Raw genomic sequence first — 16,271 nt, forward strand, 5'->3', positions numbered from 1 at the left:
TCCCCTTTCATACCTCTAAATTCATACACTTACAATAAATAAAAACCACAATGCCTAAGAAAAAAATTAAAAAAATAGATCGTCCTGAACTTCACATTATTAACTATCTTAACTAACCTCATTATGTAAGTATTTTTGTTAAATTTTTTTCAATATAAATAGAAAAATAATTATATTGTAAATTTAATGTAATTTATAGTAAATAAATTATACTTATTAACATATATTGTCCATTGATAATTATTAGTTTAGTCTTACACACACACACACATATATATATATATATATATATATTAATGTTAATTAGTTTGTTTGTTTATGTTATAATAATAATAATAATAATAATAATAATAATAATAATAATAATAATAATAATAATCTTCTGTAGGTGAAGAAGAAAAATTAGTAGAATATTTGTTATTATATGATTAGATTTATTTTATTGGTTTATTAATTGTATTTGTTAGAGTAAAATGGTAATTAGAATTTAGTTTAGTGGGTAATTTTATTGATGACAATAGTTGCTGGAATTTTTGGTAGGTTTTTTTAGTGTTAGTGACATAATAATTTAATTAAGCACTATTAATAATCAAAGTTAATAGAGTTTAATTTTCGCATAATTATATTAATTATTTTAGATTGTAGGAGAATATAAATTAGAATTCTTAAATTTATTTTATAGATTTAGTAATTATATTTGTTAGTAGAATGGTAATTAAAATATAAGTAATGATGGTTATTTTGTTGATAAGAAGTTTAGTGATAATGACAACTAAGTAGGGAGGTTAATTTATTTTTTGTTCGGGTGTATATTTAATGTTAATTATAAGCCTTTGTACTCATGTATGATTAACTACCATAAGATAACTTGAATTAATTATTCGTCTATATTTTGTAGGGCACAAAAATTTTGAGGTGTGTCCACATGAATCCACCGGGATTATACAATCCGATTGTTGAGCCTCTTGTGTGAGCCATTGGATTTTATCATGTATCTCAAGTTGGAGTGATCCAAGGTTAGTTGTAAACCCCGCTAAAATCGGTAAAAAATTAGTCAATAAATTGAATTTTAATTAGGAAAATTGAAAATACAAAATTAATATCAAAATAGGATAGAGCTCGTCAAAACGAGAATTTTAATACCAATTTCGAAAAATTTGGCCCAAAATTAGACCGGAAGATCTGAACCGGTTGAACTGGGGCTAAACCGGACCCGTGGGTCCAACCGGACCCATAACTTAAAAGAAGTAGCAGCTTCTTCTTCTCCATTTAGCTCCAACGACACCAAACAGAAGAGGGGAGGAAGAGAATTCCCTAACCCTCATCAAACACTCCAACCACCATAACTTCTCCGTTTGAGCTCCGATCGCCGCATTGTTCGCGGCCACACGTCCAGCGCGTCAAGCTCTACATTTCTGTCGGATCAATTTCATTGGTAAGATCCATTTTTGTTCCAGAATCTCTAACCCCCTTTCTTATGGTGAAATTGAAACCCTATAGTGAGATTTTTGCCAATTTTGATGTTCTAGGTTCGATTTAGCTTCCGGAACATATTGGGCTTGAGTCACTATGCGTGTGGGTACAGTAAGAGTAACCTAAACCCTAATCAATTTTGATTTTATTACGAAGAAGCTGAATTTGGAGTATATATGTGAATTAGGCGTGAATTGAGTTCATATATATGCATTGGAATTGAAAAGTGAGTATTTGGAGGCTTATTAGTGATTAAAGCTCGATTTGTGGCGGGTTTCTTTGAGCTTGGGGGGCTGTGTTCTAGCTTGTGAGGCTGCCTTGGATTGAATAAAGTGATCGGCCAAGGTATGGTTTAGGTTTCGCGCGTTTAATATATAAGGTTTTGTGAAAACTTAGGCTAGAGCATTATAGGATAAGTTGGAATGGATAAATGCATTAAATGTTTAGCTTTGTGGTCATGTTGGATAATTTGATGATTGAGTTTGTGTTGAGATTAATGAGCATGAGTTGTTGGTATTGTTGAATATGTGCTTTTGACATTAGTAATGATGGGTTGGTGATGTTGTTGATATAAGTTAATGAATTTCTATTATTCTGACTTATTGATTCATTAAAAGTGATTTATGAGTAGTTATTGATGAATGGAGTAGATGAGTTAATAAATTCTAATAATGGTAATTTGTGGTTGAAAAGGGTGGATCTTGGAATAATATATGTGTTTTATGAATTGGTATGAGTGTTAAGGTGGAAGTAGTTAGTATTGATGAAATCGGGCTTGATATATGGTAAGTGTATAGGTTTATTGGGTAAGAAATGAGAAATTGATGAAAAATGGGGTTTGGGATATTTTGGTAAAATATGAATTTTGATGAACTTTGGCAGTCCATATCTTGCTCTACAAATTTTGAATAAAGATGAGGTTTGTTTTAAATTAAAGAGTGTTTAACAAGCTTGAGATTGATATAAAGTTTGCGGAAAATTGAATTTTGTAGAGAAAGTTATGGATACCGAAAATTTGGTGCGAAAAACTGGATTTTTGAACATTACAGCAGAACCAGGTTTTCTGGTGTGTGCCCATGCACAGGTTTGTGCGCATGCACCCAACAGAAGCAAAATTTTACTTGTGCATACGCACGCCTCTGTGCGCACGCACACCTGGCATTTTTTTGTAAAGTGTGCATACGCACGCTCCTGTGCGTACGCACACACCAAGGTAGGGCTTCTGTTGGTGGCGTTAGCACAGATGAGGCGCTTGCACACTTAGTGATATGTGCGCACCATACATATGTGCGTACGCACACATCCTGCTTTCTTTTTGGGTTGTGCGCACGCACAGGTGTGTGCGTACGCACACGCCCAATTTTCCTGTACCTTTATTTTTTTGTTCTAAATATGATTTTAAACCCTAAACCCCCTATTTTTGCCCTATTAATCCTAGATCCTACTAGTAAGTTTAGTAAATAGCAGAAGGTAGGAGTTTGAGGTAACTTGGGAGTAAAGAAAAAGGTAAATATGAAGAGAAGTGTGAAAGGGAAGTTGTTATTGAATGAAGTTAATATGCAATGGCTTTGATGAATGATTAAATAATGATTAAATAATGATTATGATTATGAAATGGCTTATGAATAATAATATCTGACATACGAGTTTCCCTGGGTAAGAACCGTGGCTTGCCACCACGTGTTCCAGGTAGAATCTCGATACTCTGTTGACCCTACGTCGTAAGGGTGACCGGGCACGTATAAATTTCCGGGTATGGATAGCCCCCAGTGAGTGATTTGAATGATATATGAATGTGAAACCTATGCATAGACTCATGGGGATGCGCGACGGGGGACAGTCAAAGGTTTTCGGACTTGTCGGGTTGGCTGGATAACCAACAGATGAGCCTTATCAGCCATAGGACAGGCATGCATCATGTGCATTTGTTTGTTTTGATTGCTATGCATTTCCTGGGTTTGTCTAATTGAATATATACCTCCTGCTATCTGTTATACTTGCTATTTGCACTACCTGCTTATTACTTGTACGTGAACTTGTTTGGTTGCTTGTCTCTGCTGAATTATGGATGATAGAGGGATGGAGGATAAGGGTGAAATGGTTTGGTGTTATGTTAGGTTTAAAATTGAGTAAGTTTAGGCAGGTTTAGATTACCTATCCCTATTTATGGCTTCTGTTTAGCAATTAAGTTTTACGATTGTATGATGGAGTTCTAGGATTGCCTCTGACATTCCCAGGACCTTATTTATTATCTGCGTGGAACCTTTACCATGCTGAGAACCTCCGGTTCTCACCCCATACTGTGTTGTTATTTTTCAGATGCAGGTCAAGAGGCTCCTCGCTAGGCGTCTGGATCTTTGAAGCGAAGTAATTCCTGGGTGTATTTTGGGTTTATGCTTGTATATATGTATATATGTATCTAGTTTGCTCTCTAAGAAACTTGTTTATTTTGTTCCTCATAGAGGTTAAGGGAGAGCTAGGACCTTATTTTGAGTTTTGAGTATTTTGGGATATCTGTATATGTATGTATATATATTCTCCGGCCAGCCTTGACTTCGCAGGCTGAGTCAGGAGCTAGTTATGCTGTTTCCTTGGCTTTCCTTTACTCTCTTGATTATCTTTATCATTTCCTATTAGGTTTCTTAGCGCGCAAGTAATCCTATTCCTTGAGCGTTGCACTTTTTATTTCGTGATTTTGTTTCACCTGTTTTTCAAAGCTCCTAGTATATTATCTTTTTCCCACTATTATGTATACATTTTACTGTTTAGAGGTCCGTAACACCACACTACCTCTGTTCTTTGACTTAAGCGTAAAACTCTGTGTAGTAGGGTGTTACATTATGATATCATAGCAGTTCATTCCTATAGAGCTTGAGGACGAACTGATTATGCTTCTGTGCATTCTCTGTGTATGTGTCTATGTGCTATTAGGATATCTAACTGATATAAGTAGCATACATGTCCATGAGCATGCATTTGGGACTCTTAAGCTCTAAACTTGAGATATTTAGACTGATCACCTTAATATCAATTATTTGGTGTGAACAGGGACCGAATGTCGACTCGCGGATCTGAGCGAGGTAACTGGAGGGAAAATCCTAGGACCGAACCGATGCAAGGAACCCGAGATGGAAGCTCGGGTGCTGGTACGAGCAACATAGGTCAATAATATAGGTCTATGACCCTTACTGATTTCCTCAAGAGTGGTCCTCCTCGGTTTAATGGAAATGCCAATGCGTTAGAGGCTGATCGGTGGACGTGGAGAGATTTTTATACACTCAGCACATACTGGAAGCACTGTCGGTGAAAATAGTGACTTACATGTTGGAGGGAGATGCTCAGAAATGGTGGCAGGAGTTATATCATACCTTGCAGATGGAGTTAACAGATATCCCTTGGAATAGATTCAAGACAAGTTTTTACGGGAAATATTTCTTACATGCACTTCGCATTGCAAAGGAGTTGGAGTTAATGCAATTGAAGCAAGATAATATGTTTGTTGCAGACTATACTCGTGAATTCGACAACCTGTGTCATCTCTCAAAAGTCTGTCAAGGAAATCCAGCCGACTATGAGGTGTGGAAGTGTGCGCAGTATGAGAAAGGACTTAGGAGAGACATCTTCAACTACGTGTATCCACAAAGGTTAACGAATTTCACTGAATTGGTTAAGAAAAGTCAATTCGCAGAAGATTACTCCATGAAGTGGGCAATGCTACAAGAAGGCTATGGAGAGACAGCTCCATATAGGAAACGCCGGGATGCAGCAGAATCTGATTCTTAGACCCGAGGTAACCATGAAATAGTAGTTGAATTTTTAGCTACCTTGCATATCATTAATATGTATTATCCATTTGTGAAAAATGACAAGTTTTGATGATCGTGGAGTTCGAGCCAATGGTTAATCGAAGACTATTAGTTGTCGAGATGGAGGGATACTTAGCTAACTTAGAGGATGGGCTAAGCTCTTGAAGGATAAGAATCAGAATAACGCAGTGGAAGCAGGGTGGATTATACCTAAGAAACTGGAACTGTCGAGAGCTATTCAGAGCTACCGTTTAAAGTCCAGTGGCGTTAAGACTTTGAGGAAGAGGAATAGAGCGGATTCAACCTTTAGTTGCTAATTAATTAAGAGACGAGCCAAGGTAAGACCAAATCCCTATACGAGAGAGTTCTCGAGACCATTCTTGAAGATGTACCAGAATTTCCATCATAGAGAGAACATGAGTTTGTGATAGACTTAGTACCGAAAGCCGGATCAGTGTTGATTGCACCACAAGTGAAGACATCAATGTAATCAGTAAAACTCAGGACCGAGTTGGAGGGAGTACTGGAAGAGAGAATCGTCCAACTAAGTGTTTCTTTGTGAGAGCATGCCAACTAATCATCATGACTTAATCTAACTTTTCTCTTATAGCTTACATTGATAGCACTATCTTGAATCTTCTCCTGTAAAAGCCCAACTCATCGTTTTTCCGATTTTGTTCCTTACTCGTATGAAGCTTAACTCTTTTGGAATAAGCCTGAACTCATCCTAATACAATCATATAATTTTTGAATCCTGGAGACCTGTGGTACGTGAAGTTGCTCTCTTGTGAAAACTCACATTCCTTTAAAGCCAACTAGAACCTATTTAATTTGACATGCCTTATTCTTTCTATTCAAGCTTTGACTCGAATTTCTCCCCTGAGATGCCACTAGGTTTCCTTTCTTGTGCACTCTATTAGTTCCATTCAACTCTAGTTAACTGTATGTAAGACTTTTTTTTTGAATTCTCGTGAACACCGTTCGTGTTACTCGTTTGTCCCTTTGAACATAACATTTCTTGGAGAAAATCAACTCATATTGGATGTTGCGTCGCGCATAATTTATAGATACAATTATTAGAGTGTCAATTCTTTAAGGTAAGACTATTGAACATGAAAATGAACCAGTGACATTCCTAGGGAATTTAGGACCTTTATCCTCGTCGATCGTATAGCTCGTGACTAAATAGATGCAATGAGGTGCACCATGTGATTGAAATACCAGGATACGATGGAAGCCTTCGAGGCATGAAAAGAAGATTGATCTTTCTGCCAATACTTGTATCGCTTAAGCCTAATGAACCATTTAGGAAGTGACTACGATGTGTTATTGGAGGACTTAAGATGCGTGCTGATACAACACCGTGAAGTTGTAGTAGACGCCCTAGGCAAAAAGTTTCGAAGGGATTCTTGGACGATAATTCCAAAGGAGAAAATGTTAGATAAGTCAAAGTTCTAAGTTGGAGAGTGAGAGTGTGGTTGGATGTGCCAAACTAAAACCATTGCTAGTTTACAACATGGTAACGATGAGATACGGGACGCGTAATGAGACAATAAGGAGCCACCAAAGATATCGAAGTTTGGTAAATAAAGGAGAATTAAAAAGAGATCTATATGCCTAATGCAAACGCCAAAATAGAGATCATAGAGTCAAGGACTTAGAAAGTGCAATACTGGTAATAAGGAGCTACTAAGAGTACCGAAGCCGGTTGAATCAAGAAGACACCAAGAGAGGGTTATATGTCAAAATCGGGAGTTGGAATGAGAAACTGTTGTTCGAAGCTACAAGAGAGAATTTTCGAAATTACCTTGAGGTTTCTAAGACTTATCGCGAATCCAAGAAGATATGTTGAGCAGCCAACAGTGAAGAACGAAGTGACAATCTATGTGATTACATGTTCGACGCATAAGAAGGAAAAGAGAGACCACCAGAAGCCGTGCGAAATACTACAACCATCGAAGGTTCTACATTAAAGATAATAGAGAATATCCATCGATTTCATAATAGGTTGCCGAGGACTAGGACAAAAGATGATACTATTAGGGAATCTTGGATAAAGTGATCAAGTCTGTTTTGCCTATCAGAGCAAATTGCTTATTGGAGATATCAATGAGACTATACAACATGGAGATGGTGAGACTCCACAGTACACTAAACACCTTTGAATTAATCGAAAATTGGAATATCGAACGTCTTAGTTTCTGAACTTGACAGCCAAGACAACAGAGGAAAAGTTACGCAAATCTGAGTGAGAATTCTCACTATGAAAGCCGACAAAAAGGTTAGACAGATCTAAGAGGAAGACTTCTCAAGTTGGAAGGAAGAGGATACTGATTTCTAAAGATCACTTCAACGAACTAGAATCGGATGAGCGATCAAAAACTAAAAAGTTAAACCCCGTTACATTGGGCCGTTTGAAATCTTGAAGAGAATTGGACCACTGGCATATAGAATCGCTTTACCACCACATCTTTCAAACCTGCATGACGTGTTTCACATATCGCAGCTCCGTAAATATACTTTCGATCCTAGTCATGTCCTAGAACCGGAACCAGTCTAAGTGAGAGGAGACCTGACACTTTCGGTAACTCTGGTTAGGATTGATGATACCAGCATCAAGCGTTTACACAGAAATGAGGTTTCTTTGGTGAAAGTAGCTTGGAGTCAGGCTGGTATTGAAGAACATACTCGGGAGCTTGAGTCAGAGATGCGAAAGGACTACCCACACTTCCTTTCAGGTAACTCATTTTGAATTTTGAGGACAAAATTCTTAATTAGGTGGGTAGGATGTAAACCCCCCTAAAATTGGTAAATAATTAGTCAATAAATTGGATTTTAATTAAGAAAATTGAAAATACAAAACTAATATAAAAATAGGATAGATCTCGTCAAAACGAGAATTTTGATACCAATTTCAGAAAATTTGGCCCAAAATTGGACCGGAAGGACCGAACCGGTTGAACCGGGGACCAAACCGGGCCCATGGGTCCAACCGGACCCATAACTTAAAAGAAGCAGCAGCCTCTTCTTCTCCATTTAGCTCCAGTGACACCAAACAGAAGAGGGGAGGAAGAGAATTCCCTAATCCTCATCAAACACTCCAACCACCATAACTTCTCCGTTTGAGCTCCGATCGCCGCACCGTTTGCGGCCACGCGTCCAGCACGTCAAGCTCTATATTTTTGTCGGATCAATTTCATCGGTAAGATCCATTTTTGTTCCAGAATCTCTACCCCCTTTCTTATGGTGAAATTGAAACCCTATAGTGAGATTTTTGCCAATTTTGATGTTCTAGGTTTGATTTAGCTTCTGAAGCATATTGGGCTTGAGTCACTATGCATGTGGGTACGGTAAGAGTAACCTAAACCCTAATCAATTTTGATTTTATTATGAAGAAGCTGAATTTGGAGTATATATGTGAATTAGGCGTGAATTGAGTTCATATATATGCATTGGAATTGAAAAGTGAGTATTTGGAGGCTTATTGGTGATTAAAGCTCGGTTTGTGGCGGGTTTCTTTGAGCTTGGGGGGCTGTGTTCTAGCTTGTGAGGCTGCCTTGGATTGAATAAAGTGATCGGCCAAGGTATGGTTTAGGTTTCGCGCGTTTAATATATAAGGTTTTGTGAAAACTTAGGCTAGAGCATTATAGGATAAGTTAGAATGGATAACTGTATTAAATGTTTAGCTTTGTGGTGATGTTGGATAATTTGATGATTGAATTTGTGTTGAGATTAATGAGCATGAGTTGTTGGTATTGTTGAATATGTGCTTTTGACATTAGTATGATGGGTTGGTGATGTTGTTGATATAAGTTAATGAATTTCTATGATTATGACTTGTTGATTCATTAAAAGTGATTTATAAGTAGTTATTGATGAATGGAGGAGATGAGTTAATAAATTCTAATCATGGTAATTTGTGGTTGAAAAGGGTGGATCTTGGAATAATATATGTGTTTTATGAATTGGTATGAGTGTTAAGGTGGAAGAAGTTAGTATTGATGAAATAGGACTTGATATATGGTAAGTGTATAGGTTTATTGGGTAAGAAATGAGAAATTAGTGAAAAATGGGATTTGGGATATTTTGGTAAAATATGAATTTTGATGAACTTTGGCAGTCTATATCTTGCTCTACAAATTTTGAATAAAGATGAGGTTTATTTTAAATTAAAGAGTGTTTAACAAGCTTGAGATTAATATAAAGTTTGCGGAAAACCGAATTTTGTAGAGAAAGTTATGGATGCCGGAAATTTGGTGCAAAAAACTGGATTTTTGAATATTGCAGCAGAACCAGGTTTTCTGGTGTGTGTGCCCACGCACAGGTCTATGCGCACGCACCCAACAGAAGCAAAATTTTACTTGTGCGTACGCACGCCTCTGTGCGCATGCACACTTGGTATTTTTTTGTAAAGTGTGCGTACGCACGCCCCTGTCCGCACGCACACACCAAGTTAGAGCTTCTGTTGGTGGGGCTAGCACAGATCAGGCGCTTGCACACAAAGTGATATGTGCGCACACACACATACATGCGTACGCACACATCCTGCTTTCTTTTTGGGTTGTGCGCACGCACAGGTGTGTGCGTACGCACACGCCCTATTTTCCAGCACCTTTATATTTCTGTTCTAAACATAATTTTAAACCCTAAACCTCCTATTTTTGCCCTGTTAATCCTAGATCCTACTAGTAAGTTTAGTAAATAGCAGAAGTTAGGAGTTTGAGGTAACTTAGGAGTGAAAAAAAAAGGTAAATATGAAGAGAAGTGTGAAAGGGAAGTTGTTATTGAATGAAGTTAATATGCAATGGCTTTGATGAATGATTAAATAATGATTATGATTATGAAATGGCTTATGAATAATGATATCTGAGATACGAGTTTCCCTGGGTAAGAACCGTGGCTTGCCACCATGTGTTCCAGGTAGAATCTCAATACTCTGTTGACCCTACATCGTAAGGGTGACCGGGTACGTATGAATTCCCTGGTATGGATAGCCCCTAGTGAGTGATTTGAATGATATATGAATGTAAAACCTATGCATAGACTCATGGGATGCGTGACGGGGGACAATCTAAGGTTTTCGGACTTGTCGGGTTGGCTGGATAACTGACTGATGAGCCTCATCAGCCATAGGACAGGCATGCATCATGTGCATTTGTTTGTTTTGATTGCTATGCATTTCCTGGGTTTGTCTAATTGAATATATACCTCCTGCTATCTGTTATACTTGCTATTTGCACTACCTGCTTATTACTTGTGCGTGAACTTATTTGATTGCTTGTCTCTGCTGAATTATGGATGACGGGGGGATGGAGGATAGGGTGAAATGGTTTGGTGTTATGTTAGGTTTAAAATTGAGTAAGTTTAGGCAGGTTTAGATTACCTACACATATTTATAGCTTCTATTTAGCAATTAAGTTTTACAATTGTATGACGGAGTTCTAGGATTGCCTCTGGCATTCCTAGGACCTTATTTATTATCCGCGTGGCACCTTTACCATGCTGAGAACCTCTGGTTCTCACCCCATACTGTGTTGTTATTTTTCAGATGCAGGTCGAGAGGCTCCTCGCTAGGCGTCTGGATCTTTGAAGCGAAGTAATTCCTGGGTGTATTTTGGGTTTTTGCTTGTATATATGTAAATATGTATCTAGTTTGCTCTCTAAAAAACTTGTTTATTTTTTTCCTCATAGAGGTTAAGGGAGAGCTAGGACCTTATTTTGAGTTTTGAGTATTTTGGGATATCTGTATATGTATGTATATATATTCTCTGACCAGCCTTGGCTTCGCAGGCTGAGACAGGAGTTAGTTATGCTATTTTCTTGGCTTTCCTTTACTCTCTTGATTATCTTTATCATTTCCTATTAGGTTTCTTAGCACACAAGTAATCCTATTCCTTGAATGTTGCGCTTTTTCTTTCGCGATTTTGTTTTACCCGTTTTCAAGGCTCCTATTATATTATCTTTTTCCCACTATTATGTATACAGTTTACTGTTTGGAGCTTTGTAACACCATACTACCTCTATTCTACGACTTAAGCGTAAAACTTTGTGTAGTAGAGTGTTACATCAGTCAGCTTTGGTAACAACTCTAGTAGAGAGATGGCATCCAGATCCTCATACATTCCATCTCCCGACTGGTGAGTGCGCCGTTACGTTGGAGGATATAGCTCTAATCCTAGGTATTCCGATAAATCGTCTTCCCATGACAGGAACAACCATGACTAGTCAGGAGGCCATGGAAGCCGAATGCTTACATCAATTTGGAGTTGCACCGACAACCAGTGATTCCAGAGGAAGTTTCATCAAGATGACCTGGATTAGAAATGTGAAAGAAGGATTAATTTTAAATGATCGATTTGCCATGGAAAAGTACGTAAAATGCCATATATTGTTGTTGTTTGGGTCAATCTTATTTGCTGATAAGTCTGGGTCAGTAGTTCACAGAAATTTCTTCCATTGCTTTGTGACTTCTCACGGATACGCGAAATTAGCTGGGGATCGGCATCCCTAGCACACTTGTACAAAGCATTATGTAGAGCATCTCGATTTGATTGTAAAGAGATAGATGGTCCACTGACATTGTTGCATATCTGGGCTTGGATTCGTATGCCGTTGCTTGCCCCGATTCCTGGAACTCCGCAGTTCTTTCCACTGGCTAACTGGTAATATCAATTGTCAAATGATATTGAGTAATTTGTTACTTTGTATTGCAATATCTAGTTTGAAAGTTTAGTAATGAAAAAAATGTTAACAGATGGCGTAACTGGGAGCATCATAATTGGCCATATAGATATCATACTGTTGCTTATTTTAGGGGATTGTTAGATGAGGTTCAGGAAGTCCAGGTGTGTTCTCATTTATTGATATAGAAACATTTGAATATACATGTTTGTTGATGCGTTTGTATTATGCACTGGATAATAATATTTTTTTATCCAATCCAGTTTGTGTGGGAACCTTACAGTGTTGATCGGATAGAGGCAGATGTCATTCTAGAAGATATCGTAGTCAATCAGAAATTTGGAGTGCAACCATACCGTTGATATCATTTAAGACTCTTGAGTAGCATGCAACCGATAGGTGTAGGAGACAATTCGGGTTCGTACAGGGTGTCCCACATCAGGAGAGGTCTCTAGATGGCCAACGTGGTGAGATTTTAACCGGACCTAAAAACTTGGATTGGTCCGTCACATACAGATTTTGGATAATGCAGTGGACCAACCGATATAATCTTGTCCTAATTCATGAGCCTGTGCCTTTGCATCATCCGTTAGATCTTTACATGTCTTGGTATCGAGGAAAATATGGGACTCATTTGCACTTGTCTGATCTGGTCTTACAAGAAAATCAAGAGGGTGTACTAACCCAAATCAGCCACACCAGCCCGAGTCACAGCCATCATTACAAAGGCAACAACCTCCACAGTCAACACCACTACAGGAGCAACCTCAGCCGTCTTCAAATCCGTATATTCCTCAGACTTATTGCTCATCGCCTTTTACACCGTCATTCTAATCGAATTCAAATCCATATGTTTCATATGTATCGCACTTTGAAACTGGGGACCAAGCATCATTTAACCAGCTGCTTGGCTTCATGGCTACAGAAGCGGGTCAATCACAGTCGTGTAATTTGAGTGAAGTACCCCCACCCAAATCGACGTACCTGAATGTCCTAACCCAAGGTCAGAGGTCATTGGATACCCGAATTCGGTTTCGTTCACCTTCAGAAAATTCTGGAGGCAGATTGTCTGTTGACTCAAGTAGGAGTGATGGCGGTCGAGGTATTATTAATAGCGGAAACTCCCGTTGCATCCAAATGGGTCTTATCGAGGAGAGTATGAGGGATAATGACATTGATGATGTTGACTATTTGGAAGACTCCCCCGAGGGTGATGACGAGGATGATGATGACGACGATGAGGAGGAAAAGGACAATGAGGTCGATGATGGTGGACATGGTAAAGACAATGACTGGGGTGATGACCCTGGACCTAGTACAGGTAACGTAACCCTTAATAGGTTGATATCTTTACAGTATACTTTATTAGTGCTGAATATTACTTGTAGGTTGATATATATGTTATCTTAACAGAATACTTTATTGTGATTGTATATTGCTAGTAGGTTGATATATATGTTATCTTAAATTTTTCTTTAGGTGGGGCAAGTACATGAGCAAGTGGGACCGCATCTCCATATGTTGGAGGCAAAGGATATAACCTAAGAGCTGATCCTCCACAGCGGAGTACAAATAGATTCACACCGTTTGCATTTACGAATGTCGCAAAAAATTGCAAGAAGTTTTGCAAAGATGTCAAGTGGGCAATGAGAAAGTAGAATGTTAGACTTTGTGTAAGAAATATTTAGATTTTGTATAAGAAATATATGGACTTTGTGTAAAAAAGATATGGACTTTGTGTAGGAAATATTTGGACTTTTATAAGTAGCATGATTAGAATGTTTTGAAGGACATAGTGTTTGTTAGTTTAATATAAATTGACAAAGTGGCAACATAATGTATTTGATAGGACATAAAATATATAAATTTTACAAATTCAAAATGCCACCATAATGACATTCAGGCATTCTGAGCAGCACTGCCTGCACTAGAACCACCAACTTGTCGGTATCTACTATGACTGTGGCCCTCGACCCTACATTGCTTACAGCACCTTGGACCGCGTAACATTTTTCTGTCCATCTCATTCAAGAATCGGGTTATCTTTGGCCGACCCTTTGTCACTCGCTTCAAAAAAGAATTTGGTACAAACCGAGGTCCATCATACATAGGCCATGTGGTGGGATTCCCAAGTGGTCTAAACCTAGCTCTATAAACCTTTCGGACCTGGTCTATCCTATAAACATCATGAACGTATACCTGCCAATCCAATTGTTGATTTGCACAGCAAGCAAAGACATGGCGACATGGCATGTGGTCCACTTGGACTTTACTACAGTCACAACGACGCTGACGTAGATCAACTGCAAACTCGAGGTCGCTGGACATCTCACGCACCTCAAATACTTCATTTTGACTCTCAAAGCAATTAACCTGAATGTTTCTGGCTGTGCGTTGATTTGCATGCAATTTGGAGGTCACGATCTCAGAGAACACATAACCAGCATTAATTCGAGCCTCAGCTTCAACCTTTTTCCTGGTGAATAACTCATTTAGTCTGTAAAATGTTGCCTTTACAAGTGCAGTAATTGGGATATTACGTGCCCCTTTCAATACCGAATTAATGCACTCCACTAAATTTGTAGTCATATGACCCCATCGATATCCACCATCGAATGCCAAAGCATACTGTTCACGACGAATTTTGTCCAGCCACCTTGAGTATGCCTCACCCCGCTCGCATAAACGTCCGTGACGCAACTGGTATTCACGCACTGTCCTAGAGTACCCTGCGACATCGAAAAATAAGACATATATTACAATGACGGTAACTGTAACATGTAAACTATGTATTTATTTTATTTACCTATGTTGACGATAAGCTTTTGGAGATATGGTGCCTTAAATTTTCTCAAAAAATTAGACTCTATATGCCTGATGCAGAACATGTGGAAAGCTCTCGGAGGTGACCAAGCTCCATTACTGCGAGCCACAGCCGAACTTATAGAATCGTGTCGATCAGAGATAAGGCCCACACCATCCCGTGTCACCACATGTCGTCACAAATTACTAAGAAAAAAATACCACGCATCAGAAGTCTCACCCTCGACAATAGCAAATGCAATGGGCATGATATTGTTGTTTTCATCCTGTGAAACCGCCACCAACAGACAACCCTTATATTTTCCATATAAATGAGTCCCGTCTACCTGTACAACTGGTTTGCAGTACCTGAATGCTCTAATGCAAGGGTAATAACTCTAGAAAATCCGATGTAGCACCCGAATATTAGGAACCAAATTATCTCCCTGATAACAAGACATGGTCTCAAAGTGGACGGCTGCTGATGGCTCCTTAGCATACATGGCTTCAAACCATATAGGCAGAGCTTCATAGGAAGCCTCCCAACCTCCAAATATTTTTTCAATAGACTTTTGCTTTGCCAACCATACTTTGCGATAACTTATAGTGTAATTAAACTTTGATTGAACTTCAGCGATGACAGATTTTACCTTTATGGATGGGTCAGCCTCTACCAATGGTTTAATGGCTTCTGCAATTGTGATTGAATCCAACTTGAAATGGTCTTGAGAAATACTAGATCTAGGGCAAGTGTGACTACCATTATATCTCTTAATCTCCCAACAATACTTCCTCTAAATCATGCTAACCCTAATCAACCAATCACAACTTATTCTGTACTGTGTACATTTGGCATAGAATGTTTGGGGTTCTGATTCATACACCCGGTAATCTATGCCTCTACGGATAGCATAATCTTTAATTGCCGCAATCACAGATTCACGAGAACTAAATTCCATCCCATCACAAATTCACCATCTGTTACAACCGGAGGCTCTGCTACAACAATATCATGACATAAGTTCACAAAAGTACATATACAAGTATATATAAATACATAAAATATCATTAAACAAATTATACATATATAAATTTATAATAAGATATTAATATAAAAATACATTAATATATCCATCCATCCACGTAAATATATCATTTTTATGTTAACAAAAGAATATAAATTATATTATTCGATAATCGTATAATATAATGTAAGAATGTTATATACGGTTATATAATAATATCAATATATTATCTAAATTTAAATAAATATATACATAGATTTTAAATTTAGACATACAAAAATAAATATATAAATATTCATAATATAAATTATATAAACATATAATTCTTAAATACAATTTAACTTTAATATATATATATATATATATATATATATATAATTTAAATACAAACAATTTATTCACATCAGGATAATAATAATCATACTAATTGTCTTCAATAATAATATATAATAGTGCAATTTATATTTTAACTCTACAAATACAG

The 16,271-nt window shown here is 37.8% G+C and overlaps 2 protein-coding genes across 2 annotated transcripts; one reads left to right on the plus strand and one right to left on the minus strand.

Moving 5' to 3' along the window:
- Nucleotides 1–4,794: 4,794 nt before the first annotated feature.
- LOC148581897 (uncharacterized) lies at nt 4,795–5,256 on the plus strand. The gene has a single exon (XM_088494387.1). The coding sequence runs from the start codon at nt 4,795–4,797 to the stop codon at nt 5,254–5,256; it is 462 nt and encodes a 153-aa protein (XP_088350513.1).
- An 8,603-nt stretch (nt 5,257–13,859) lies between these two features.
- On the minus strand, nt 13,860–15,721 carry LOC148581898 (uncharacterized). The gene is made up of 3 exons (XM_088494390.1): nt 15,572–15,721; nt 15,004–15,160; nt 13,860–14,689 (listed from the first exon to the last, which is right to left on the minus strand). The coding sequence occupies exons 1-3, from the start codon at nt 15,719–15,721 to the stop codon at nt 13,860–13,862; spliced, it is 1,137 nt and encodes a 378-aa protein (XP_088350516.1).
- Between the last annotated feature and the right edge of the window lie 550 nt (nt 15,722–16,271).

The sequence above is a fragment of the Arachis ipaensis genome, chromosome B10 (genome assembly GCF_059453495.1).
Source record: "Arachis ipaensis isolate K30076 ecotype BB chromosome B10, ASM5945349v1, whole genome shotgun sequence".
Classification (NCBI taxonomy): Eukaryota; Viridiplantae; Streptophyta; class Magnoliopsida; order Fabales; family Fabaceae; genus Arachis; species Arachis ipaensis.

What these genes read in the sequence shown, in the direction of transcription:
- LOC148581897 (XM_088494387.1), top strand. Translation starts at nt 4,795, where the DNA reads ATGTTGGAGGGAGATGCTCAGAAATGGTGGCAGGAGTTATATCATACC.
- LOC148581898 (XM_088494390.1), bottom strand. Translation starts at nt 15,721, where the DNA reads ATGGAATTTAGTTCTCGTGAATCTGTGATTGCGGCAATTAAAGATTAT. An exon ending in GTTGTGATTGGTTGATTAGG is followed by an intron (nt 15,161 to 15,571) that starts GTTAGCATGATT and finishes CGGATTTTCTAG; the next exon opens with AGTTATTACCCTTGCATTAG. An exon ending in TGCATTTGCTATTGTCGAGG is followed by an intron (nt 14,690 to 15,003) that starts GTGAGACTTCTG and finishes TCGATGTCGCAG; the next exon opens with GGTACTCTAGGACAGTGCGT.